Source organism: Eupeodes corollae, chromosome 2, assembly GCF_945859685.1.
Source record: "Eupeodes corollae chromosome 2, idEupCoro1.1, whole genome shotgun sequence".
NCBI lineage: Eukaryota > Metazoa > Arthropoda > Insecta > Diptera > Syrphidae > Eupeodes > Eupeodes corollae.
In genome coordinates this window covers 13,602,647-13,629,620 of record NC_079148.1, presented here as the reverse complement: position 1 = coordinate 13,629,620, position 26,974 = coordinate 13,602,647, and the positions used below count along the sequence as shown (strand labels likewise).

General features: G+C 31.1%; 1 protein-coding gene across 4 annotated transcripts; it reads right to left on the bottom strand.

Moving 5' to 3' along the window:
* Positions 1–3,983: 3,983 nt before the first annotated feature.
* Positions 3,984–15,428, bottom strand: LOC129945598 (lipid storage droplets surface-binding protein 2). Of its 4 annotated transcripts, XM_056055428.1 has the most exons (5): positions 15,037–15,428; positions 8,292–8,729; positions 6,133–6,183; positions 5,131–5,258; positions 4,654–4,878 (listed from the first exon to the last, which is right to left on the bottom strand). In XM_056055428.1, the coding sequence occupies exons 1-5, from the start codon at positions 15,206–15,208 to the stop codon at positions 4,762–4,764; spliced, it is 906 nt and encodes a 301-aa protein (XP_055911403.1). In that variant the 5' UTR covers positions 15,209–15,428; the 3' UTR covers positions 4,654–4,761. The 4 variants fall into 4 exon arrangements, with proteins under 4 accessions (XP_055911402.1, XP_055911404.1, XP_055911403.1 ...); XM_056055427.1 differs by lacking the exon at positions 5,131–5,258 and having other exon boundaries at positions 3,984–4,878; positions 15,037–15,426; XM_056055429.1 differs by lacking the exons at positions 5,131–5,258; positions 6,133–6,183 and having other exon boundaries at positions 3,984–4,878; positions 15,037–15,424.
* Positions 15,429–26,974: the final 11,546 nt, after the last annotated feature.

Below are 26,974 nucleotides of genomic sequence, written 5' to 3'. Positions count from 1 at the left end.
TGTTGCAATATTCAGGAATTCAAAACCAATGTGCACCGACATCTCCTTTCAACCCCTCTCTCCCTTTCCTAGTGCTCACACTGTGTCTACATAATAAGGGTAATGTATCCCCTTGAGTGTGCGCTTATTATAAAAAAAAAAAAAAAAAAGTTGGACAAATGCTGTTTTCCATCCGCTCGAAAAGATACCTGTAGTGTAGGAAAGATGGAAAAGTTTACGCAGTGGTTTTGCCAACGTTCAAGAACACCTCTTTAGAACAATTGGGAAGATATATTATCCAGGCCAGCGGATTTGTGTATGTCAAGGTCTTTTAGTACTCTTGGAACTGCACAAGTGCGAAAGAAGATTCGTCCCATAGAATCATTTACGCTCTCAAGAACAGGACTCATGACACTTTCCGGTAGCGTCGAATCAACAGCAAACTGTGCTGCAAGCAAATTGGCTTTATCAATCGAGCTTACGTAGGGAGTGTCATTGTGGACGAGCATTGGAACCGAGGATGACGTGCTGTTTCGTACGTTTTTTACAAATGACCAGAAATGTTTAATACCTTTGGGATATTGTAGTATTTTTTGCGTTAATTTGAACATTACAGGTCTTTCTAGCTTGTTTGAACTTATTCCGGTTTTCCTCAATTAAGTTGGATTTGTAATTCCGGAAACTTACATTTTTGGTCCTAATAACCTCTCGAATCAAACCATGAGTTAGTTTCCTTTGGGTTAAATAGATTTTACCCTATTGGGGATAAAATTTCTCATTCCAAAAAGAATCAAGATTGTAATCATATCTGCACTGGAGTCCACGTCGTTATCGAGGAAGCATAGTGACCAGTTAACGTTCCTGAAGAATTCATTGAGACCGTTCTAGTTGGCTTTCTCATATTTCTCGCAGGTTTTTTAATTTTAACTGGGGTTTTTTGGCATGAGAAATCTGCAGATATGACACAATGATCTGATGTGCCTATAGGCGATAATACACTGACAGTATATTTATTAGTATCAGAAGTAAGAAATAAGTTTAGTTTTGGCGGATTGACCTGCAACGTCAGGAATCTGAGTTGGCTCGTAAACTAACTGAGTCAGGTGGTTTAACTCAGCAAAAATCTCGACATATCTTCTACGAAGAATTGTTTACATTGAAATCGCCCGTAAGAAGTTTCATTTTTAAATTTCTAAGAAAAGAGTGCTTTTTATATTACATCAGTAGTGTCCATTGCCAACCCAAAATTGGATAGACAAGCTTCTCAACATTTATTCTTGGATCTTTTAAGCCCAAAATGCGACATTTTGCTTATGAAGCTACGTTCTTCAGAGGTGAAAAAAGGTTGTTTATGGATTTCCCAATTGAGACGAGGAATCAAAAAACCCGGTTTTTTTAGTATTACAGTCTACAGCAGCTATATTTTTAGTTGTTTTTAGAATCTTGAAGAACGTACACGGTTTGCGAACTGTTAACATACTTTTGTTCTAGATTTTAATAATTTCAGTGCGTTGTTGTGTAGTAATGGCGTAGTTATTTACTTGTCAAACATCAAACGGTCATAACTTCAAAATTGACAGCTGCCCAAATAAAAGACTATTCACAGTTAACCTCATACAGCAAAACATGCCCCATTCAACTTTAACCTATGTATTATTGAAGTTCAGAACAACGAGTTCCGCTTGTCTAAATTGTATGTATTTGTTTAAATTGATCTTAAATGTTTGTTCTTTGAACTGTAGACTAGACACGTTGAAAAGTTGACTCAACTCATTAGAAATTCGTATTTAAAACCACTTTGTCTTAATAAGAATAATAAATTGTAGACTTTTGTTGACTATGACAGCTGAAATCCAAAGGTTAGTAAAAATGTAACATTCCAAAAGAAAAAAAGAGGCTGGGATGCGACCCACACTGATAGCTTCCCATCCCGTCTGTCGATTTGTCTTGCTTGAAGGTTTGTCTATATGTAGTCGTATCAATTTTTACCAAATTTGCGTACTATTTTTTGTAGATTTTATTTTTTATGAAAAAAGGACTGTTGGATTTTTATATAAAAATTACTGAATATCGAAAACAATATTTTCTGTGAAATAAAAAAAGTTTGAAGCCAATATTTCAAATTTTTTAAAAGATATTTGAGTCGAAAGTAAATTTTTACCAAGTTTTAGTATTGTTTTTTTTTAGAGTTTTATTTTTTGTAAAAAAAACTGTCAGTTCGATTTTTTTCAAAATTTTACTGAATGTTGACAATAATATTTCTTGAAAGATAAAAGTAGTTTAAAGCCAATATCTACAATTTTTGAAAAGATATTTGAGTCGAAAATCAATTTTTACCAACTTTTCGGTTTTTAATTTTTTGTAAAAGAACTGTCAATTCGATTTTTTTCAAAATGTTACTGAATGTTAAGAACAATATTTTTTGAAAGATAAAAGTAGTTTAAAGATTATATCTGCAATATTTGAAAAGATATTTGAGTCAAAAATCAATTTTTAAAAACTTTTATAAATTTTTTTTTACGTTTTTATTTTTTGTAAAAAAAACTGTCAATTCGATTCTTCTCAAAATGTGTCCTTATGTTGAAAACAATATTTCTTATAAGTAAAAATTAGTTAAAAGCTATTATCTAAAATTTTTGAAAAGATTTTACCAACTTTTGTTTTTTTCAAAATTTATTGAATGTTGACAGCAATATTTTTTGACAGATAAAAGTAAATTAAAGCCAATATCTCAAAGTTTTGAAAAGATATTTGAGTCCAAAATCATTTTTTACCAACTTTTATTAATTTTTTTAGGTTTATTTTTTTGTAAAAAAACTGTCAATTCGATTTTCTCAACATTTTTAGAATGTTGAAAACAATATTTCTTATAAGATAAAATAAGTTTGAAGCCTAAATTTCAAGGTTTTGAAAAGATATTTGAATCGATATTCAATTTTTACCAATTTTGCGTAATGTTTTTTTAGATTTTTATTTTTTATAAAAAAAACTGTCAATTCAATTTTTTTTTTAAATTGTACCAGATGTCAAAAATATTATTTTTCGTTGCACAAAATTGTTTTTGAGATGAAATCATATTTTAGTCGTAAAATTTTGGAGGTGACAAATTTTTCTTCAGTTTTTTTGATTTATAAAAAAACCGGTAAATGGATTTTTTTTTTCAAAAAATATACTTATTTCAATCTTCATATCACGTTACAATATATTATATAAAATTTAATTCAAGTCTCTAGCGTTTTTGGTTCGTAAGATATTTAGGGTTAACCAAAATGTTCACCTTTTTTCAAGCTGGTAAAAAAACCACCCCCGCAATTTTCTTCAGAGCCCTTTCTGCATCTTTCTGTCTTATTATCTGTATAACAAAATTTATTTGAAATCGATATCTCTTCTGGTTCTTGATGAAAAAAACGTCGAGAACGTACGTACGAACACACGCACGCACAGACATCTTTCTAAAAATCTTTTATTTCGACTCTAGGGACATTGAAACGTCGAGAAATGTCAAAATGTTCAATGACAAATCGGACCCATTACAATAACTTCATATGGGAAGTTAAAAATATTGTTAAACAATATTCTAAAAATAATATGAAATCTTCAATGATCTTTCAGTTTCACAAACACGCTTGTTCTGCATTTCTTTCATATTGACAGATATTGACCTTTGACGTTTGGCTTGTAAATATTTAGACGAACAGTCTGTAAATCAATACCAATTAATACAGTTTTTTTTTAAATTGACTATTCAGTTCGGTATGTTCAGCATTTATTAGATAACACGCGTATACGTTCCGATTGACATGTGTCATTTTTAAGTACACGTGTAGTTACGGTATCACGTAGCCCCTGTTATTGATCTATGTTCGAACGTTTTAAATGTGGGCTACCATGCATCATTCATTTTTGACAACTGTCAGCATCTTTTCTTGAAACTTCTCACTGACATAATTCCGTCAAAGTGAATTGAAGTTATAAGTTGAAAAAAAATCAAACAAACACAGAAGTTCACTTTTCATTTTAGAATATCTTTATTTAAATATAGTAATAGATTATTTTTCGGCTTACTATTTGTTTATGCTATGCAATGAAGGTATTATATTTTTATTATTAATAATAATAGGTAATTTTATATCTTACTCATGTGCGTAATTTTAAACAAATTCTTTGCTCATATCATTTTGTTTAGCTGAAGTGAGACAAACAAAACAAAAAGAAAAACAAACGTCATAATTTTGATTATTTAGCACTGCTAAATGTTTATTACAAATAATTTTGTATTTAATAATATTTTTGATTTGTTTGTTTTCTTTTTTTTTTAAATACAATACATGCATAATAATGAAGAAGAAAGATAGAAAACATAAAATAATAAAAATAATAATAATAATTTGTGCAAGTTAATTATGTACAAAGAAAAAGGGATTTAAAATTATTAATTTAAAAAGAAAAATGAAAATTAAAAGAAAAATAACATAATAAATGATAATTTATTCTAAAAATATTATGAAAAATGCAAAAATATCATTACTTATTGGAATTTTTTTAAAATTAGTTATTATTTTTTTTTATTTGTATAATTTTATTATGTATTTTAAAAATAATTTATATTAAATAATTTAATTTAATTTTTGTTGTTGTTTTAATTTTCCACTGGCACTGCCGCCGTTGTTTGCGAACTACTTTCGATTTGATTTCCAATGGAGGAATTAATAAAATTAATATATTGCGTTAGTCTTAAGGCAGCAATCAATGAGGCAATGTAATCGTTGACATTCTCCTTCTTCATATGCTTGATTTGCGAGGAGACGGTGCTATAGACGCGGCGGGAAATCTTGTTTGATAGGCGGCCGACTGTCTGGACTGTGTGTAATACCGGGTCCTCGTTGGCGGATATTGGCACTGTAAAAACAAAAACAAAAAAAAAAATGAAAATTTACATTTTTGTAGATTTAAATATTTTAAAAAAAACATTCCATGATTCCAAAAATTGATGTTATATAAAAATAATAAGCCCAACTTCGGATAATCCAAACTAAATCAATAAATTATGGATCCAGTACAAAAACTATTCGGACTATCCGAATACTAAATCGGATATCCGGATTAAATTATTTTCTAACATAAGTGACTGATCTTTTTATATCTACGTACCATATTAACTATTTCCCTCTCAATATCATGCATAATTTGTGGATTCTGAACAACAAATTCAACTAATTCATTTATAATTCGGATGGAAAGAGAAACAAAGAGTGCTGAAGCCCCAAGAAGAAGTTGCACTAAAAGATAAGGATAAACGAAAAGAGAGAGATTTTGAAAATGTGCTTCATCAGGAGAACGTATTTACATATAAATAGAATGACACTTTTCAAGAACTGAATTTATTTACTATAATTTCATATGTACATGGATGAAACAAAATTCTAAACAATAATGGATTTAAAAATCAAACAGATCCAAAGGAATCTGTCATTTGACATTTGAGAAAAAGTAATTTCCTGTAACAAAAAGCTGCATTACCATTCATATCGATAATGCAGTTTACATATCACTTGAAGTGAAATGTTGAAGCTTGGATAGTCCAATTGACAGTGAAGGCGAAAGTGTCAAATGATTTTGCATGTAAACTGACTGAAGTTGATCTGAACTATAAATGTCAATAATCAACCAATCTACATTTTTCAGAAGAATGTTTGTTGTTTATCATATAATTTTTGTATGTGTCGTTTTCTTCTTGTTTGGCATCAACATATTTTGAAAGATGCTGTCATCGACATTTTTACAAAACACGTGGATTCAGGGGCACGTGTAAACGTTAACTGCATTGTGTTCAGTTTTTTAATCTAAAAAGCCATAAAATTAAATTAACAAGTTGATGAGATTAAAATGATTGACAAAATATTCATTATCATGGATAATTTCGCATGCAAATATGTAAATTCAAATGAAATAAACTTGCTTAAAGCAAATGAGGATATCCCCAAGCAATTTCGTCATTATAATATTTTCAAACCCTTTATGTAGCATGCAGTTTGAAATTTTGTATAAAGAAAAGTTCAAAAAAATCACCTTATTTATATGTTTTTTTTTTCTATAATAATCGATTGATAATAAAAACATTCAATGCAAGTATTGTGAATATTAACAACTTACTATCATTGGCTTTAAGATTGCGAGCGTTCATAATTGCAACTTGTTTCTTATCTGTTTTTAAAAATAGAACAAAACAAAATTTTTTTAAGTCAATATCAAAAATTAAGAAAAAAACAAATAAGGACTGTTTTTGCAATGAATGAAATGGAATTTATTCAACATGAGAAATGATAAGCTTGTTGTCATGTGGACTATTTTTGTACTAAATATGAATCAGAGTTCATATTGGAGCCTTTGACAGATAAAAGTCTTTCCAAAAAAATGCTTAGAAACTTCTGTTTTACTTTAACATGGGTAAATAGAAATTATAAAGGTTCAAAGTTCAAACAAACTTAAAGAAAATAACATTATCTTTTCACATGATTGGCAGCGAACTCTACTAAACTCTACTTTTATCAAAAATGTGCTCCCTTTCATTAACCTTGTCCTATCTCTCATAAGAAAAACCTTTAATTCTTAAACCTTTCTTTCAAAATCGAGATTTACATAAACGGTTCCCTTGAACAGTATTTTTTCTGACCTATGAGAAACTAAGCTTTTCACCAATGGATTTCTAAATTACAGTTTTCAATCTTTCAAATTCAATTCTAATAAATAATAAGTTGATTTCGGAAAAGTTCGAATATTTTTAGGGCATTGGTTTCAATGGAACTTATTTTCTTTGTAAACTTATCAATCAAATTTCCGATCTCATGTGTTCAAATCTTTTTATGTAAAGTAGTTTATACTGAATTTCACTTTTCTGCTAACAATCCATACGTCAGATTTGATAAAGCCCTGTTCGCATGGTCAAACTTCAAATTAAATTATGAGATTACATCTACATGACAGATATTTTTTCGGATGTGTTCACAAAGAACAAGAAAATCATCTACTCGCATTAACTAGAACTAATGTTCAACACTTTGAAGAAGATCCAGATAGGATGACAGTTGACAGTCGATCCAGTTCTGTTCCTTTTACATCGAGAAATGTCTCGGAACAAAAATTATGTAAACGGGGAATAAAAATCAATTTTTCGACTTCAAACGATTTGGAATAGAATTCATTGGAAATCTGGAAATATGAGAGTAAAACTGTTTCTGACGGAAATCCTCCAGTTTCTATTAAAATAAGAAATCAAAAAGGTTGTTTTTTTCCACATTCTCTCAATACCTGAAGTTCTCAACCACGTTTAATAACGTAGGCAAAATTAACAATTTTGTTACTATCCAAGCGGAAATGGGTTTTAAAAAGAAAACTTAAAACAGTTTAAAAGGCTTACAAATTTAAATTTATTAAACAAAAAAACGACTTAAAATTAAATTAAATTATGTAATTTTGAATTCGTAAATTTTAGTTAATTTTGACTTTCGCTTCCAACATTAAGCCTGATGGTAAGGCTATTTTATTTCCTTTAATCCAAGAACTCCATTTCGTCAAAACCGATTCAAAAACTGAGGATGAGGCTTGTTTTTGTGTAGGGGAAACTATATTCCAAAAACGTTCGACTAAAGAGTTTTTGTATTTCCGAAGGCGTCCAAATACTGAAATATGCATTTATCACATACAAATTATTTTGCTGAAAAAAATAAAACGAGACAATGACGAAATACAAAAACCAGCACCAACATCAATTTTAAAAGCATTACATTATATTGACAGCTTATTATTATTACTCTTTATAAGCTTTGCCCTTTTAAAGTTCCTAATGATTGTAAAATTTCATAACTTTTTATTAGGTTAATCGAATACTTATTCTACACTTAAACTTTGTTCTTTTTGATTTAATTCTCCTATAAAAACTTTGCAAAAATTGGAAAAGTTATCTAATCAAATGTTATTTCTTATCTTGACTTTATTAAATAAATATAAATGTTTAAAAAAACCAAAAACTTTTAAACAAAAGGAAACGATAAGAAATCCAATTAAATTTCTTTAAATGTTCATTAACTTTTCTATTGATAAACCCTAGAGGGCAAAGATAACGCTTCTAGTTTTGGAAGACATGAAACGTGTTATTATAGCCGAATAAATTCGGAACTTGCTATAATTTTTCTGAATGAAATTAACGATATCATTAAACAATCTGATCTCCAGTACAAAGTTCTAAAAACTTCCGAAAAATGACTCACATCAATGAAAAAATAATGATTTTAAAAAACAAATTCGGAACTTACCATTTTCTTCCTCAACTTCATTGCCTTTGTTTGGGAAATAGTATTCGAGTAACCTTTCGGCAAGGGCAGTTGTACTATCGACACCATTCACAGCCAACGATCCGTATTGTGTTGCCAAAACTTCATTAGCCTTTTGCCAGGCCAAATCTTTCAGCGATGAAGCCTTTTGTTGTCCAGCTGATTTGAGTTTAACAACTTTTTCAATATGTGGATGAACTGCATCGATGACTTTGGTCTTAGCTTGATTATAAATTTCGGTGGGTGTATCTTTGATGATTGGAGCTTTAACTTCAAGCTTATCAATACCCTTGACTAAAGTCTGGTCGACATATTGAATTGGACGATCGAATGCGGAGACAATTGGTGAGGTAATGGTAACGGCACGTGTTACACAATCCTCGGCAGTGCTCAAGGCCCAGTTAAAGAGACGATTGTTTCCTAGAAGAAATAAAAAAACATTCAAAAGTTAAAAACAATTCATTTTAAAGTTTACATTGTTGAGAAGAAGATGAACACAAATATTGTAAAACGTCATATTTTAGGACAGAAAAATAACGGTAAATGGCGTTTTGAATATTTCTTAATCCACTTCCTGTCTGACAAAAAGGCATTCATACGTCGTTCTGAATTCTTTCGGCCATGAATTGAAATGGATATCTGATTTTGTTTCCTCTTGATTACAATCAGTCAATTTGAAAAAGAAATTATTTTTTTGCTAAAATGCATTTTCTATTTTCTTGGCAGAAATTTATTTTCGAATTCTGTTTTATCATTAAAGTAACGAATCATTCTACTGATTTGTGTCTCAATTTAATACAATTCCATTGACAGATTTACATTTGTGTCAAAAAACATTTCTCGGTAGATTATCAGAAAATTTCGTTCAATGCAAGAAACTGTCAATGATCGCTATAGACGACCTGTCAAACAAAATTCCATTGGTTGATTTCAAAAATGTAAACCAACGATATATTTAATTAGTTCATATTTGGTAAATAATTCGAAACAAAATCTGTCCAATTAACGCGTTCCATTTTCTTTATATGTATAACCCACCTGTCAGTTTTTCTTTTAATGACCAACTCTAACCTGAAATGGTTGATTCCAATCAGGAACATTCTTTCAATGATCTTTGTCAAAAAAATCCAATAACTGATTTCAATGATGAAAACTGTAGATGGCCCCTGACTTTCTTAAAGCTGTCTTCACCTACTCAAAATCGAACTGTCGACTAGGAATTTTTAAATTTGAGTTGTATATGAATGCTAGCTCTATCAGAAGCGAATCATATCGAATGACACTCCTTTTGATAGGTCGGAGCAACAGTGATGTTAGATTTTAAAGCTCCTATTACATGACACTTTTAAGTTGTCAGGGATTTCCATGTTGTCATATGTCATATATTTCTCGCATTTTCTGTCAAAACTCTGAAAACGGAATGCTATGGATTTGATTTCTCAATTATTCTGTTTGTATATTTTAATTTCTTGCTTTTCCAAGCCTACTGAGTAAATTCTTATAATTCCACTTAAGGCGTTCCATTTTCTTTCTATGTAAAACCCACCTGTCAGTTTTTTTTTCAATGACGAACTCTAACCTAAAATGGTTGGTTCCAATGAGAAACATTCTTTCAATGATCTTTGTCAAAAAAAAGTCCAATAACTGGTTTCAATGATAAAAAACTGTAGCTGGCCCTTAAAGCATCTTGCACATGAGATACGAACTGCGAACTGTGGATGTTCGCATATTTTGACTTTTCTTTCGCATGAGCATTATTTCTATTCGCAGACAGCGACGAATTGTCAATTTATAATTACCCTTTTCACCAAACAAAAGAAGAGTGGTATAATTTTGAGGTTAAGTTGAGCGCGAACAATTCATTCATTGCTGTGTGGATGGTATGTTGAACGCGAATAGAGTTTGACAGTTCGTAGCAACCACATGGTAATTCGTTACTACCAAATTGTTTTTACAAATTTGTCTTGTTTTAGACAACAAAATGCAAATTTTATTATCCTAACATAAATATCAAATAGTTTCTTATAATTTAAATGTGGTTTTGTTTGAAATTGACGTTTTGAAATGTGTAAAATCACGTTTGTTCGTCCATTCGTTCATTGGTTGTTCGCTCTCATGTGCAAGGCCCTTTACAAAATGTATGAATTCATCGTTTGTGAATTTGTTTTGACAGGTTTGTCATTTATTTAAGGGTGTGTTAACAGCAAAATTTGAACCGTTTTATTCTTCTTAAAAGTAATGCGATTTCAATTCAAAAGGAACACGAATTAATATTTATAATCTAAGTTCGAACGCTCTGTGTTCATAAATTTATTTTGACAGGTTTGTCATTTTAAGGTTTAAGGGTGCGTTAACAGACTACAGCCTGAACTATCTAATACAAAAAATGGTTTATTTGTAAAGAAAAACAAATATTTGTTTGGACTAATCTTATAAAAACTTGGAACTCTTGAATGCACTTACTGAAACCCGATGCAAAATAGGTCTGTTCGATTAATTTTTTATTAACTTTAAAAGAGGAACTGTTCAATTATTTCTGACACTTCAAATCCATGGTTTATTGTGTTTGTAAACTTTTTACTTCACTTAAAGTTGCTCAACCAAAGACGGGGATTTCAACATCTTTCTAAGATCTTTCATGATGGTTATCAACAGAAAATGATGGATCTGAATCATATCAAATGAAACTATGTAAATGAACTTCCATTTCCAGTTGTTATGTCAATTTAAAGTCAACAGAAATCTTGAATGATCAATTGACATAAGTTATAAGAAAAATGCCAGCTTTAATAATCTTCTACGAGTATATCATCTACATGCTGGAATAAATGTTTCGAGAATATTCAACTACATTATAGCTAAGTACATATAAGAGTAGTCACTTTGTAGACTTGATTTCATTTAAATTAAATAATAAATCATGCGCATTGTATCATTTTATTCTTTCTGAATATACAAATGTGTATTTAATTTATTTTATCACCGCTTTCATTTTTGTATACTAACTACAAACATGCTTTATACATATTTGCGCAATCATTATTATTCAGCTTTATTTTATTCAAAAACAAAAATCGTAAAAAAAAAGTTCTAGACCAAAGTTCATAAAATAAAACAACGCAGCCAAACGAAGGCGTGTAGAACTAATTTATATTGAGAAATATGTCATTAACTATAAAACAGCAATGTCCAACGTGTGTCAGATAAAAAAAAAAAAACAAAACGTCAAGAGGGCAAAGTTTTCAAAAATTTTTAGGAAAGAAAAAAAAAGAGAATACAAAATGGTAATCAAATTTTTTAATCAAAACATTCAAGATCGGAAATGATTTTAAGCTGACAAATGCGCAAATACAAAAATTATTTAAAAAAAAAACATTAAACGTATTCGAATTTTGATGTTGACTTTTTGTATATACTTTTTTTTTTAAATGATGATTAAGGTGTTTTTTTAGAATATAATTTAAATGACAAGGACCGGTGTTTCAAATCTACTTGCTCTATTTTTTTTGTTAATTTTGCGAAATATAGATATTTTTTAACATGCAAATATTATTTTTAAACAATGTTTTTTTGTGCCAATATAAAGAAAAAAAGAATGTTGTTTTTATACACAATGAAATTTTTAAAAAAGTCAATTTTTCTGTCACCTGCAACGAATGGGTTTTTTGTTCTACTTTATTTATGTTTGTGCAGCAAAAAATAAATGAGTTAATTTAAATATAACTCAGCACAAACATTTGTGAATACAAATTTTAAAATAAAGTTGAACAGGAAACTACGCATTCGCAAAAAAAAAAATTCGAGGTTCTGTATTGGTTTCGAAATCGAAATGTCGACTTCGAATTTTTAAATTTCATTCGAATGAAAATGCTAGCTCTGTCAGAAATGAATCATTATTCGAATGACATTTCTTTTGACAGGTCGAAGCGAATGTGAATGGGGCTTTAGTTTGTCAGATTTTAAAGTTCATATTACATGGCATTTGTTCTCGTGTTTTTTGGTTGTCAGGGATTTCCATATTGTCATATATTTCTCGATTTTACTGTCAAAACACTGAAAACATAAAACTGTTTGATTTGATTTATCAATTATTCTCTGTGTATATTTTATGTTCCTGCTTTTCCAAGTCTATTGAGTAAATTGTTATAAATCATAGAAATATAAACTGGATAGGGTTGTTTACCAAGAAAATTATGTGTCTTAACACATTTAAATTGTAATAGAAATGTCAAATTTGATTTTAATGTCTGCAATATTCTTGTGAATATAATGGCTGAATCACAAACACGCTTCAGCTTTGGCTTCGAGGTTGCTTTGAATGACATTTCTATTATTTCATCTCTCCAAACAGCAAATATTTTGTTTGTTGACATTTTTGTACAGCTGTTGAGCTGTCAAACAAAGCAAATGTTCAGATAATTGAACTAGAGCTTCCGTTTGGAGTCACATTACGTTCTTTTCCTTACGATTGTCAAACGAAATGTGAGGTCGAAGCTGCATTGTGATAGCATGCATTGAATTCCTATTGCTGAACTCGTAAACGTCAGGTGAAGCCGAGGCTGAAGCGTGTTTGTGATTTAGCGACAAGAGGTAACCATCACCTTAAAATCAAACTTGTATAAATGTAATAGAACGGCTAGGAATTTAAATCAATCCTAAAAATGTTGATGCAGATATTGATAAATGTCAAATTGTATACAAAAGGTATCAAGTTCTATTCTTTTTTCATACTTTAATTTGGTTTACGGCACAATTTTTTGACATGTGTCACCACGTACCGAGCTAATTCTACATGACATTTATTAGAATTTATGTATAAGTATTTCAAGTGTTTTTTATTCGGATTGAATACTACGATTTGTGCAAACAAATCCACTTTACCGTAAATTGAGCTGAAATTTTGTATGACTGAAATTTTATTGTTTGAAAAATCACTGAAAATTAAGGAACAAATTATTCGAAGATATTCATTTTCTTATCGAACTATCTATTGTTTTACTGGTTTAAAAGCCGAGTCAAGTAAACTTATAACAATTTCTTAAAGAGTCGCCTTAAAGTGGAGGCGTTAATCTATTGAAAAAATAGCAAGACTATAAAATATAATCTAGAATTAACGCCTATGACTTTATTTTCCATTTATAGAATAGTTTTGAACCCCATAAACATAATAAACATTGATTATGTTTATATAAATTTATTTCATTTGGAAAATCACAGACAATTGAATATTAATTCCACATTTTCTAATCTTATCTATTCTCATGGGACTTATTACATCAGAAAAGTGACTGGACTAAAGTCCAATTGATTTATATTTTTATTCAAGTAGATAAGGCGATGGGTATTATAATCGCAAGTAGCAAGTATCTATAAATGAATAAGTAGGTTCTATCTATTTATAATGGACTTTACTATAATTTATTATCCAAATTATAATTCCCTAGTTTGCATAACAAAATGAGAATTTCCATTTTTATTAATGACATTAGTTATACAAAGGTAATAATTTTTTTGAATTCTTACAAAATTTAATTTAAGTGTCTCAAAATTCTAACAAAGTAAGATTTTATGACAAAAAGAGAGAACATTTTTGAACTGGCAACACTCTTCTAGTGACAGTCATAATGAAATTTACAAAGCTAGTGGCTACGTAGTCAAGGGATTCTGATTGGCTTAATCTAACTACAAACGTAGTTGAAATTTCCCCTCCGACGTAGTGTAAAAAATTCAGCTACAAAGTTAGTGGAGAATGATTTTGACGTTTCACAATCAGCTGCTCCGTAAAGTAACACGAATTCAAAATAAAATAAATTGTTCAATATTCAAATTGTGTCTAAAATTTGATTTTATTGATCTTAAAAACACAAAAGATAAGTAAAAGTTGTCAAATCAAAAATGTTTCTTATTTTATATATTTGCATTTGTCAATAATATGACAGTTCTAGATTGACTAGCTTTGTAGTGTAGTTTTGCTTTCACAAAGCTAGTTAAATTTTGGCTACGCAGCCAATAGCTTTGTGAAGGCTACCATTGTCACTGGCTAAAAAATGTCTGTCAATAAATCGTTTCAAATCGGCGAAATGTCAATTTTTGAACCAGTAATTGGATTAAGTCAAATATTTCAAGAAAATGAAAGAATGAATTGTCATTTTTCAATTAGTTCAACATTAGCGGAATTCAAAAACACGTTAGCCTCAAACCGAACGAAATGTATTACAAAGTTTTAATAACTGTTTTTTTGACATTTAAATATTCCCTAAAAGGAATGAATTTTGAATTGGCCAGTTTTTCAAAAAATTGGTTTGTCAAAAAAAAGCTTCGTAAAATTAACTTAACCTTCATCATGCCATGAGGTGTAACGTTAAATTTCGAAGGTACATAACTGTTTAAGCGAAACTACAGTATTCATACATTTTTCACATGTTATATATTCGGCCATTCACAGTTAAAAACCACCTTCGTCAAATTAATGACACTGTCTATTCATTTTGTTATCCCATCCCAATTACACTTAATTGATTCAATTAAGACGTCGACGACGATATTGCATCAGGATGATGATGTGAAGTAAAAGAAGATCAATTTTATTCAATTGATTTCGATTGGGAGACAACAAAAAAAAACACGACTTGACTTTAAGAAAATACCGTAATATCATATCATATCATAATTTTAACGTTCATTTTTCTAGTTTCGTCCATTTTCTTAGTTGTTTCTTTTAACTTACCTTTAACTTTGCCATAAACGTCTTGAGATTGTTGCCATGCAGCTCCAACCATTGGCAAATTCATCATGCGTTCAAGTGATTCCAAATGCGGCAGGAGACTTTGTGTATCCTTCTCCTGTGCATTATCTTGAGCTACCACTGAATTATTTAAGTTATTTGAACTTGAAGCCATTTTTAAATTAAATTATTTATGTTCAACACGTTTTATTTTTCACTTATGTTCTTTCTATATTTTTTTTTATAGGAAAACTATAAAGAATATTTTCTCTGCTTTTTTTCTTAATTTATTTAATTAAAAAAGGAAGACTGCTTTATTTTTTTTATTTTATAGAATTAAAATTTTATTAGACAAACACGCACTAAACCTTTTGAATATCACTTTGAATCTGATTCAATCCAATGCTCATGCAAGAGTTTTATTACAAAAATATTCAATAAAACCGGCGGCAGCGGAAATGAGCAATCTTATCGAAGCTTATATTTTTCTCTTGCAAGATAAGAGTATTGAGTACTGTTTTTCTCTGTCAATTTAACTCTCTATTGTATAGGCTCTCTTTCTCTTCATATACCATTTAAATTTCGTTAAGTTAAGAGAAGTCACAAAATTATGATCGCTTACGGATTAGTTTTTTCCAAGGGTTCGGATGCGGAAACGATTTTAAAAACTAAAAAGTACTCGTATTAATTTTTACCAAATTTGCGTTCCATTTTTTCTAGATATTATTTTGGATTTTTATATAAAAATTACTAAATATCGAAAACAAAATTTTCTGTGAAATAAAATAAGTTTGAAGCCAATATTTTTAATTTTTGAAAAGCTATTTAAGTCGAAAGTAAATTTTTACCAAGTTTTAGTATTGTTTTTTTTTTAGAGTTTTATTTTTTGTAAAAAACTGTAAATTCGATTTTTTTCAAATTTTTATTGAATGTTGAAAACAATATTTCTTATAAAATAAAATTAGTTTGAAGCCAATATCTACAATGTTTGAAAAGATATTTGAGTCGAAAATCAATTTTTACCAACTTTGAGTAATGTTTTTTTAGATTTTTATTTTTTATAAAAAAAATTGTCAATTCGACTTTTCTCAAAATTTTATCAGATGTCAAAAACATTATTCTTCGTTGCACAAAACTTTTGACAGGAGGAAATTTTCAAAAGACACTTGGCAGTATTCGACCCCAAGTAGTGTGGGACTTGAAGGATCGACTCCCGATTTTTCTTTCTTAATTTTGTGCAATCACTTTGGGGGAAGTTTAAACTTTTAGTACTTTCCCATGTTTTTTTAAATCATAAGCTCATGGGGCTTGGTTCTTCTTAATCTCCGAACATGGTTTCTTATATTCAAGACGGACTCCATTTCAGAATTAGTATGACTTTGCAGTCTCTGGTTGTGCGATACAGCGTATTTTTTAACAACTTCTGTAACCATTTCTATTTGTAAGTCTAGATGTAGATCGGTATTTCTTATGTACCAAGGTGCATTAACTGCTCCACGAAAGACTTTCTTTTGGAATTTTTGGATGATTTCGGTATTTGTTTTCTTTGTACAGCCCCATAATTGGATTCCATGGGTCCAAACAGGCTTTAGTACTTGATTATACAGCATTATTTTGTTTTGTACAGTACATTTTTCTATATTTCAAGTTTAGTTTTTGTCTTTTCTTTTTGATGTGCTTTTTCCACTTAAGCTTTGCATCCAAAGTCATTCCAAGGTATTTGGCCGTATTGGCGTAAGGTACAGCTTGATTATTAATGATTATTGGAATATTGTTTATCTTTTTATTTGTAAAGTTTATATGTGGAGATTTTGTTTCATTGAGTTTGATACGCCATTTTGCGGTCCAAGCTCTCACTGTGTAGACGGCATTTTGTAGTTTTACTGCTGCCTTAGAGACACATTTGTCGGGTACCAAAATTGCGGTATCATCTGCACAAGTAGCCATTATGGTGTGATTGCCAACTGGAATATCCCTTGTGTATACTAAATACAGGTTAGGACCTATGACACTTCCTTGTGGTACACCGGCTTCTATTTTCTTCAATTCCGAGCATTCTTGATCGTACCTTACTCTACACAATCGGTCTGAGATGTACGATTTTAATATTTCAAAGTACTGCCTCAAGTCCCTCATGCCAAACCTTGTCAAAAGCTTGAGCAACATCTAAGAAAATAGCTGAACATACTTGCTTTTCTTCTAATGCTTTTTCTATTGCATCCGATATTCTATGAACTTGGTCTATCGTGGAATGTTTATTTCTAAAGCCAAACTGATGGTTTGGGATTAACCTTCTTTCTTCTATGATTTTGCTAAGTCTCTTAGGAAGCAGTTTTTCAAAAACTTTTCCCATAATTGGTATAATCGATATTGGTCTGTAAGCCGTTACTTCTGTAGGTGGTTTACCTTGCTTCGGTATGACAATTACTTCAGCAACTTTCCAATGGTGCTGGACATACCGGTGCTTAAGGCATGCATTTATTATATATTGGAGTTTTATGAAGGCTTTCAATGGCATTTCTTTCATAACCTGAGCAGTAATTAGATCGTAACCTGGTGATTTTTTATTTGGTAGTTGATGTAAACACATACTTTTTATTTCTTTAAGTCTTACAATTGGTATTTTACTTTCATCTATCTTATCAACAAACTGTAAGCTATTTTCGACCGCGATTGATGAGTATGGCTTAAAAAAATTCTCAAGATGTTCAGCGAAAAGGAAAGCTTTTTCTTTCGGGTTACCGATCCATTTCCCATCTTGAGATTTCAAGGGCGAGTTTTGTAACTGCGGTCTTTGTTGAAGCTTCAGTAGTTAAATTCCTTAGGAATGTACTGAGTGAATCATTTTTGAATTTGTAAATTTGTTTTTTAAGATTGTTGCTTATACGGTTAAACGTTGTTTTATCTTCTGGAAATCTACTATTTTGCCATTTTCTTCGAGCTCTTCTTTTCTCTATTATCAACTCTCTTATCTCTAAAGGATATTTTATTTCATTTTGTCTTCTATTAGAAAATGTTGGAGTACTTTCTTCAGCGGCCTGTTGCACATCAGCAATCAATTGTTCCACTTCATGGTCAATTTGCTCGATTGTATCCATGGGAGATCTTAAATTTATAAAACTTAAAAGCCTTTCTCTTAAATCATTCCAGTTTGTTTTCTTATTTACAAGCTTTGGATTACTATTTTCTAGTACTTGCGATTCACTTAGTGATAGAATCACTGGAGTATGATCTGATGACAGGTCATAATTACCTAAGACACTAATGGGATTTCGTTTGATTCCTTTAGCTATGAAAAAGTCAATAAGGTCTGGTATTTTGTTAGTATCGGAAGGCCAGTAAGTTGGCGACCTGGAGGAATAGAATTCGCAATTGTATTTACGGCCTGCTTGGAAAAGTCTTTTGCCTTATGTTGATATAAGTCTTGAACCCCAAAATGTGTGTTTCGCATTGAAGTCTCCGCCAACAAGAAAGTTATGCCCAAGAAGATTAAATAGATCTATATAGTCATCTTCTTTAGGGGAGCGCCTTGGTGGGCAGTATATAGCTGCTATCTCAAACTCTTTCTTTTTCTTACCAATACTAATAGTTGTTACTTGCATATTTTCACTAGTAAACTTGGCTACTTCATAATGTTCTAAGCTTTCTTTTATGAGAATCGCCGATCCACCTCTTGCCTTGTCAGCTGGATGTGGAGCGTGGTAACATGAATAGTTTTCTATTACATTATCTAGACTTTGCCCATTGGAGAAATGAGTTTCGGACACCAGGCAAATATCGATATGTTCTAGATCTCAAAAGATTTTTAATTCGGATGAATGTTGTATAAGACCGTTTGCATTCCATGTAGCGATTTTAAGTGTTGTGTCCATCATTGTTTTTTAAGAGCGACTTTTTCGCTTAGCAGTTTGATACTCAAATCCTGTTTATCAATTCTTTTAAGAATAAGTTGTAGCATTTCTTTTATGGATGTCTCTTCATTCTTCCGCACATTTTTAACAATCTGAGGATAGACTTTCTTTTCATCGCTTTTACTTTGAACAGCTTTTTTAGGCGATTCCTTCTTAGTATTGTTTTCAGCAGTTACATCGTTATTTACTGTGTTTCTGGGTTTTGTCTCTAGCAGATGTATTTTTGCTTTTGAACTCTTGGAATTTTTTGGCAACTGGGCAGCCGTATAGCTTGCCGGGTGATTACCCTTGCAGTTCACACATTTTGCTTTCTGATCTTTGCTCATAGGACAATTTTTAGTTGCATGTTTTCCTTCGCACTTTACACAAGCAAAAGCTTGGAAACGTTTGCACTGCGGAACAACTTTAGATTTTCGGAGTGGTTCAATTTTAACAGCTATGCCCATGATTGATATTATTTTATAAATCTCCTCGAGACTTTGTTTGCAATCAAAAGTAAGCATGAATAAAGGTAGCAACCTCTTACTTGTCATTGATTCTCCAGAGGATTTCAGAAGGGAGAGAATTTCTTAGATTTCAGTTGAGGCAGTTGAGGTTGGAAAAAAAATCCGGATAATGTTATGTATTCGGATCCATAATGAACAGATGGAGAATTAGATTGATTCCTAATTCATGTCAACTACACAAAGCATCAAACTGAATGAATATCTAGATCTGTTTCTCATTTCAATATCTAGATGTCAGACACAATTCAGATAGAATTTTTGGGAATTTATATCGGAATATCCGAACAAGCTGCAGGAGGTGTTTTTCATCAAACTATCTATACTTCCGATACAATTGGGTTAAATTTATTTGAAAGTATGTCATAAACGATTATCGGAATATCCGAATAGTAGAATTCAACACATTTCAAAGCAAATGTATGAGAGATGTACATGTGTCGGAATATCCGAATAATCGTTCGTCTGAAACAATCCAGATTAGTTGATTCTGAAGAATACTCAAATATTCGAAAAGGAATTGGCAATGAGTTGAATCGCTTTTTTCAAATGTTAATACTCCGTTTGAAGGAATATCCGAACCCACAATCATTCCTAATCGCACCGAATAAAATCAAAATTAATAAGCTTATAGCTTGTTGCCTAACGACTATGTACTTTTAACACTAAAGAGAAAATATATAATTGTTTGCCCCTTGTCCAGAGATAAGAGGTATAATATAAATTATTTTTGATGGTACAAAAAATAACGGCCCCCTCTTAGAAATACGCTATAATTAAGTTTAGGTACATAAAATAAATATAAACCGAACTCAATGTCCAAAGTACGTACAAATAAACAAATATATAAATACAAAATAAACGCCGGTAATTTTATGTTAATGTAAATTATGGAGTGAAACCCTTTAAAGGTTTGTTAAAAAGTTTGTACATACTTTTGTACTCACATTTTATGGGATAAGTATAATTAGTACAGTGACTTGGTCTTGGCAAAAGATGAACTTTGATCAAATAATTGGGCTTCGCTAAGATAAGTTGCAGGGGAATTATATTATTATGCGATAAGCTTCGGAAATATTCGAGAAATGTGCCTACGTGATGCAATGAAGCAATTTAATTAGAAGGCATTTTTTTTTGTTTAGGTTCATTTGCTGATATGATGATATGTTAGATTGATTTCAATAGAAATACTCTGCAAATCAAAGGTTAATCCTATTAGACTTTAAATGCAAATATTTCATTGGATTATTTAATTGATATAGCGTATTTTTTGTATCAGTCATCAATTTATTGTCGGTATTAATAGTTGAATCTTTCAGGAGAAGTCAGAGAAGAGTTCCTATAAAATATTATAGGTAACTACTGAGTAAGGCTTCTTTAACATTAAAACAAATTTCGGGACCTTATTTTGAAACAATTTTGTTGATTTTTTGAACAAGTAACTTATACTCGTAGTTTCATAATTCAGCAAAAACTGTAAATATATAAAATTTAAGTTAAGTTAAACAAAAATGGAAACAAAAATAAACAACAGGTGGTTATTTGATACTTCATATCACGCCATAACGATATTCTTACTCGTATAATGCAAATAGTCTTTTTGATGACTAAACAAAAAAGTGACCCAAAATCGACTTTACACTTTGTTACTTTTGTCATAAAATTTAGTACAAGTTGATTATACGTAGGTTCTTACCTTTGGCTAGAAATTAAAGCTTCTCTTTATTTAATTTCAACCAAATATTGTTTAAAAGAGACACGTGCTGTTGTTATCATTTTTCTGGTGAATTTTTTTTTTAATTGCGATGACTTGTAGGCTTTTCATAGAAACCTTGTTTATCTCAAGAAAGTTTTTTTCTAAATAAAGGTTCGACGTATTTGAATTGCAGAGTTATGAAATAATGATTACTTTTTGTAAATAATTGCAGCTTTCATTTCAATTACAAGTAATTAGTGATTGATCTTTTTTCCATTACAATTACAAGTGATTGTAATTAAATACTATATACAATTTAATAACTTGTAATTGTAATTGAAAAATTTTACATTTCAATTACTTGTAATTGTAATTGAAAAATCTTACATTCCAATTACTTGAAATTGTAATTGAAAAATTTTACATTCCAATAACTTCTAATTGTAATTGAAAACAATCAACTTACCAATTAGGTACATGTAATTGAAAATTTAGATAAGTTTATGTTTAATTTTGAAAAAGTACTTTTAAAACACAGTAAAGATTGTTTAATGAATTACTGGAAAAAGCAGTAATTACTGATTCTTAAATTGTTTTTAATTACATTTATATAATTACATTGCTAGTAATTGACGGCTTTCAATTACATGTAATTAGTTAAAAAAAAAAGTAATTGAATAAGCGTATGGAGTGCAATCATTCTGTCCATTGTTTTTTCTTAAAACTTAGGAATACTCGTTATATAAAAAGTACGTACGTCCGTATGTCCGTACGTCCGTACGTTCGCGACGTTTTTTTCGTCGTCCATAGCTCAAGAACCAGAAGAGATATCGATTTCAAATAAATTTTGTTATACAGATAATAAGACAGAAAGCTGCAGAAAGGGTTTTAAAGAAAATTGCGTGGGTGGTTTTTTACCATAGCAAAAACAAAAGAAAAAAAGGTTAACATTTTGGTTCACAATAAATATCTTACGAACCAAAAACGCTAGAGACTTGAATTTAATTTTATAAAATATATTGTAACGTGATATCAAAGAATTATATTTTTTGAAAAAATCCAATCAACGGTTTTTTTTATAAGTCAAGAAAACTGAAAACGAAATTTGTCACCTCTAAAATTTTACGACTAAAATATGATTTCATCTCCAAAACAATTTTGTGCAACGGAAAATAATGTTTTTGACATCTGATAAAATAAACGTTAATAAAAATTGAATATCGATTCAAATATCTTTTCAAAAACTTAAAATTTAGGCTTCAAACTTATTTTATCTTATGAAGATATTGTTTTCAACATTCTGAAAGATGTTGAGAAAAATCGAATTGAAATTTTTTTTACAAAAAATAAAAACCTGATTTTCCACTCAAATATCTTTTCAAAACTTTGAGATATTGGCTTTAATTTACATTTATCTTTCAAAAAATGTTGTTTTCAACATTCAGTACAATTTTGAAAAAAACGAATTGACAGTTTTCTTACAAAAAACTAAAAATTAACAAAAGTTGGTAAAAATTAATTTTCGATTCAAATATCTTTTCAAAAATGTTAAATATTGGCTTCAAACTAATTTTATCTTTCAAAAATTATTGTTGTTAACATTAAGTAAAATTTTGAAAAAAAAATCGAATTGACAGCTTTTTTACAAAAAATTAAAAACCTAAAAAAATTTAACAAAAGTTAAAAAAAGGTTTGAGTCTAAAAAATTGATTTTAGACTCAAATATCTTTTCAAAAATTGAAAATATTGGCTTCAAACTTATTTTATTTCACAGAAAATATTGTTTTCGATATTCAGTAATTTTTATATAAAAATCCAACAGTCCGTTATTTCATATAAAATAAAATTTACAAAAAATAGTACGCAAACTTGGTAAAAATTGATAGGAGTACATATAGACAAACTTTTAAGCAAGTCCAATCGACAGACGGGATGGGAAGTTATCAGTGTGGGTTGCATCCCAGCCCCTTTTTTGTTTGTGCCACCATGCCTAAAACTATAAAACAAGTATGTAAGCCGGCCAAGGCTTAAAACCCCATACCGACTAATCACTATCAAGTTCCGATTGAAGCCACCAAAACTGGTTCTCCTGCTTCATCTATCACTTTGGTCCCGTTCGGACACAGCCCTACTGAACCGAAGGAGCTCTGCTCCGCCTTGTGCCATGACGTCCCGATTGTACAGGAGTCGCCTATCTACGGTTCTTCGTCTGACGTGGTAGATTAATGGAACTGCCAATCTATCCTGTATTAGACCGCATTTGTCTAAAAAGAGGAATGCCTCTGGTGAAATGAAGCCGCTCAAGCGTGCACTCTCAAAATACTAGTCGTTCAGATAGAACGCCCCGAAAACTAAATTGTAGCTCTTGCAATGTGACCTCAAACGAGTTTTATCACGAATTCTGTTGATTCGAGCCCCGTTGTATAGGCCCTTGTTGGAATAGTAATGCACGTAAGAAGATTCGGCTATTCGATATAAGCCGGTACAGCGTCGTAAACACTGCCTCTCGAACACCCGAAACTTCTCCATCTGGGAAGGGGCAACATTGAACCATACAGGACAACCATAAACGATCATCGGCCGTATGAGGGCCATGTAGCAAATTACCTTCACTCTCGGGTCAAGCCAACTGCTGTAAAACAGCCGTTTCGTCAGAGCGAAGGCTCCTCTGGCCCTGGCCTGTCGAAATATAATTACTGATTTAACCAGTTACCGAGGTACTTAACTACACTTTTTATCGCTAAAGGCTGCCCGTGAAGATCAACGATCCCTCGTGGCCCCAGCCAGCGGAGTCCAGAACAAATTTGTCTCCGATTTCTGGACATTTATTTTCAGTTTCCAGTCGTCGCAATATCGCTAAATCATGTCGAAATCACGCTGCAAAAGAGTTCTAATGACCTCAACCTTTTGGTTGTACGCAATTAGATCGTCGGCGTACGCAATTGCCTTTGTTAGACTACCTATCAGATCGCTATTGTAAATGCTGAAGAGAATTGGCCAATTCACCGCTCCCTGTTGAAGACCATTTTTAATTCGACCGAAGATTTGATGGGTTGTAGTTGCCCTTTCCCTTTTTCGGGAAAGGATGAACCACAGCGGTCTTCCAATGCACAGAGTGTGGTGTAAATGTCAATTGTCTCTATCGGTAAATGTCTTAGTACAACGTTCGATATACCATCGACACCTGCTGACTATGTTCATCAAACCATGTTAAGAATTTGTTAAACCTGATGGTTTCAGGTATTATGAAGGGTTTTTCAATAAGGGCGGCACGAATCAAAGTGGTCTAATTTTCAATGACTCTTCCACATAGATAGGTTGTGGTTTATTGTGAATAGACCTGCGACTTCAAGCTGGGTCAAATCACATGAACTTAGTGGCCAATTCACATCACCCCTGCGAGATATAACCGTACCCTCAAATCGCTCATGTAAAATGTCGAGTGGCACATGTCATCTTGGTCCACATGGTTCAATTTGGGCCATTAGAAATTAGTTATTATCGTTATTGAGCGCTCGCTGTGGACAGTGTGGTGACCGCCTCACTAACGACATTTTCAAAAAAGTACGGACCAATTACTCCGCCGGACCAAAATCCATACCAAACGGTAACTTTTTGAGGATGCATTATCACTCGGTAAACCTCTCATGAATAGGTGCCACCCCATACACGACAATTTTGTTTGTTAACTCAGTAATTTATCCAAAAATGCGCCTCGTCATTAAAGATGGTTTTTCGGACAAAAATTGGAGTCCTCTTCCAAATAATTCGAAACCCATCAGTGAACAAACAGGGGTCATTAAAACAAAATGGCCGCCACCAGTGCTTCAAAATCTAACCGCGCCAATTGAAAAAAATGTATATCTTCAACTTGGAGTTATATTTCCTTTTTTGCATTTAAAGTTAAAACATTGATCGTAAATCATTAACTTTGACACATTTTATATACTTAAGTTTATTTATTTTGTATTCAAATTTAGGATAAGAAAAGTATTTACATAGAAACTCGTTTTCTTAAAAATATATTTTGTTATAGGGTAGGTAATTTATTTTGTAGTAAAAAGTTAGTATTTATTTGACACCTGTCAAACTCAGTTTTCATTTAAAGTGTCAAAATATAGTTTGATATAATGGCTTGGTTAGGAATCGAAAACCGGGGTAAAATTATTAAAACTAACCATATAAGTTGCAATTTAAACAAAGCTACTTTTCGCCTTTTATTATTGATTGATTATGCTGCGAGTTCAAGTATTGTTAATAGTTCTAGTTTATTTATTTTCGTATATTTGAAATTATTGAGAAGATCTGAGGCAAAGGCGGCAAAAATGGGTTTAACTGTTAATGAGGGCAAAACAAAGTATATGCTTTCGTCTAGAATGGACATACAACACGGACGTTTTGGTCAAAACGTCACAATCGACAGACGTAACTTTGAGGTAGTCAAGGACTTCGTCTACCTGAGCTCCATTGTAAACGCATTAAAACAACACCAGCGCTGAGATGAAACGTAGAATAACTCTTGCTAACCGCCGTTTCTTTGGACTAAGAAAGCAATTGAGTGGTAAAGTCCTCTCTCGAGGGACCAAAGTGTTGCTATATAAGGCCCTCATCATCTCCGTCCTGCTATACGGTGCGGAAGCATGGACTATGACAAAAGCGGATGAAAGCACCTTGGGTCGCTTCGAGGTAGAAGTTCTACGTAACGTCACATAACACCACAAATTATGGATTACTTGTTTGAGAAGTTTACTCATCGCATAGTTTTACTTTTAGCAACCAAAATCAAGCCAATTAAGAATTTAAGATCTATAGTTTTAAAGTTCATAAAAATGTTGTTTGAGGCTTATAAAAAACTCTAAGCTTACTAATATTGATTCCTGAACTAAAAATCTAAGCCTAATATTTGGCGAGTTAACTTTAAGTTAAAAAGGCGCGTTCATTCAATTTTCTTACAAGCATCATTGGTAAATCTTTTCAATGAGCTGACTTTAGAAACTTCAATATTTATAAACTAACTCCTTAACCCTTTTATTAATTTTTTTTTTTGTAAAAAGGAAAGTCTGGGAACTAGAATGAATGTTATCTATCACGATAAAAGTCTAAGGCCCCAGTAATAACTATCATTGAAATCGATCCGAACAAATTTTTGAATTGATATTATTGACGGTGTTTGCCGATCGATCGAAAATCACACAAAGAAATTTTTTCTATTTTCCGGGCGGAAATTTATTTTCCTGAACAGCTGATACTTTTATGTTTAAAAATGAAACGAATCGTTCCACTGATTTGTGTTTCAATTTCACACAATTCCAATGACAGATTTCTGTCAGTAAAAATTTGTCGGTGGCTTTCAATCCGGAAAAATTGTTCAATGACAGAAATTTTTAATGATAGCTATAAACGATCTGTCAAAAAAATTGCAATGTTTGTTTTCAATGATGAAAACCAATGATAGCTATAACTGGCACCTAAAGGTGTAAAATCAAAATCATAATATCTCTGTGGCAAATTGTATCAACTTTTCAAAAATGAACGCCGGCCGGTCGTCAGTATTTTTTTGCTAAATTGCGATTTTCCTCGTTGTGCTTTATTGAAAAGTGTTTTATTTTAAGTAATGCCGTACTACTGATTGTCAAATGTCAAAAATGAAAATAGTGGGTTGTTCACAATGGAAATTCATATGGAAAAGTGATATTTTTGAGTCTTATAGACTTTTCATGATGTAAGACTTAAAAGCTAAAAGTCATGAGAAAAAAACATTAACAATTACTCTCTCGTTAAAAAAAGCATAATATACACATTTATTAATTATGATTGTACTCTCATTAAGT

Bases quoted from the DNA above. Each gene is read 5' to 3' on its own strand.
- LOC129945598 (XM_056055427.1), bottom strand. From the start codon at position 15,208: ATGGCTTCAAGTTCAAATAACTTAAATAATTCAGTGGTAGCTCAAGAT. The intron at 8,730-15,036 runs GTAAGTTAAAAG...TATTTCTTCTAG, and splicing joins CGTTTATGGCAAAGTTAAAG to GAAACAATCGTCTCTTTAAC. The intron at 4,879-6,132 runs GTAAGTTGTTAA...TTGTTTTTACAG, and splicing joins CAATCTTAAAGCCAATGATA to TGCCAATATCCGCCAACGAG.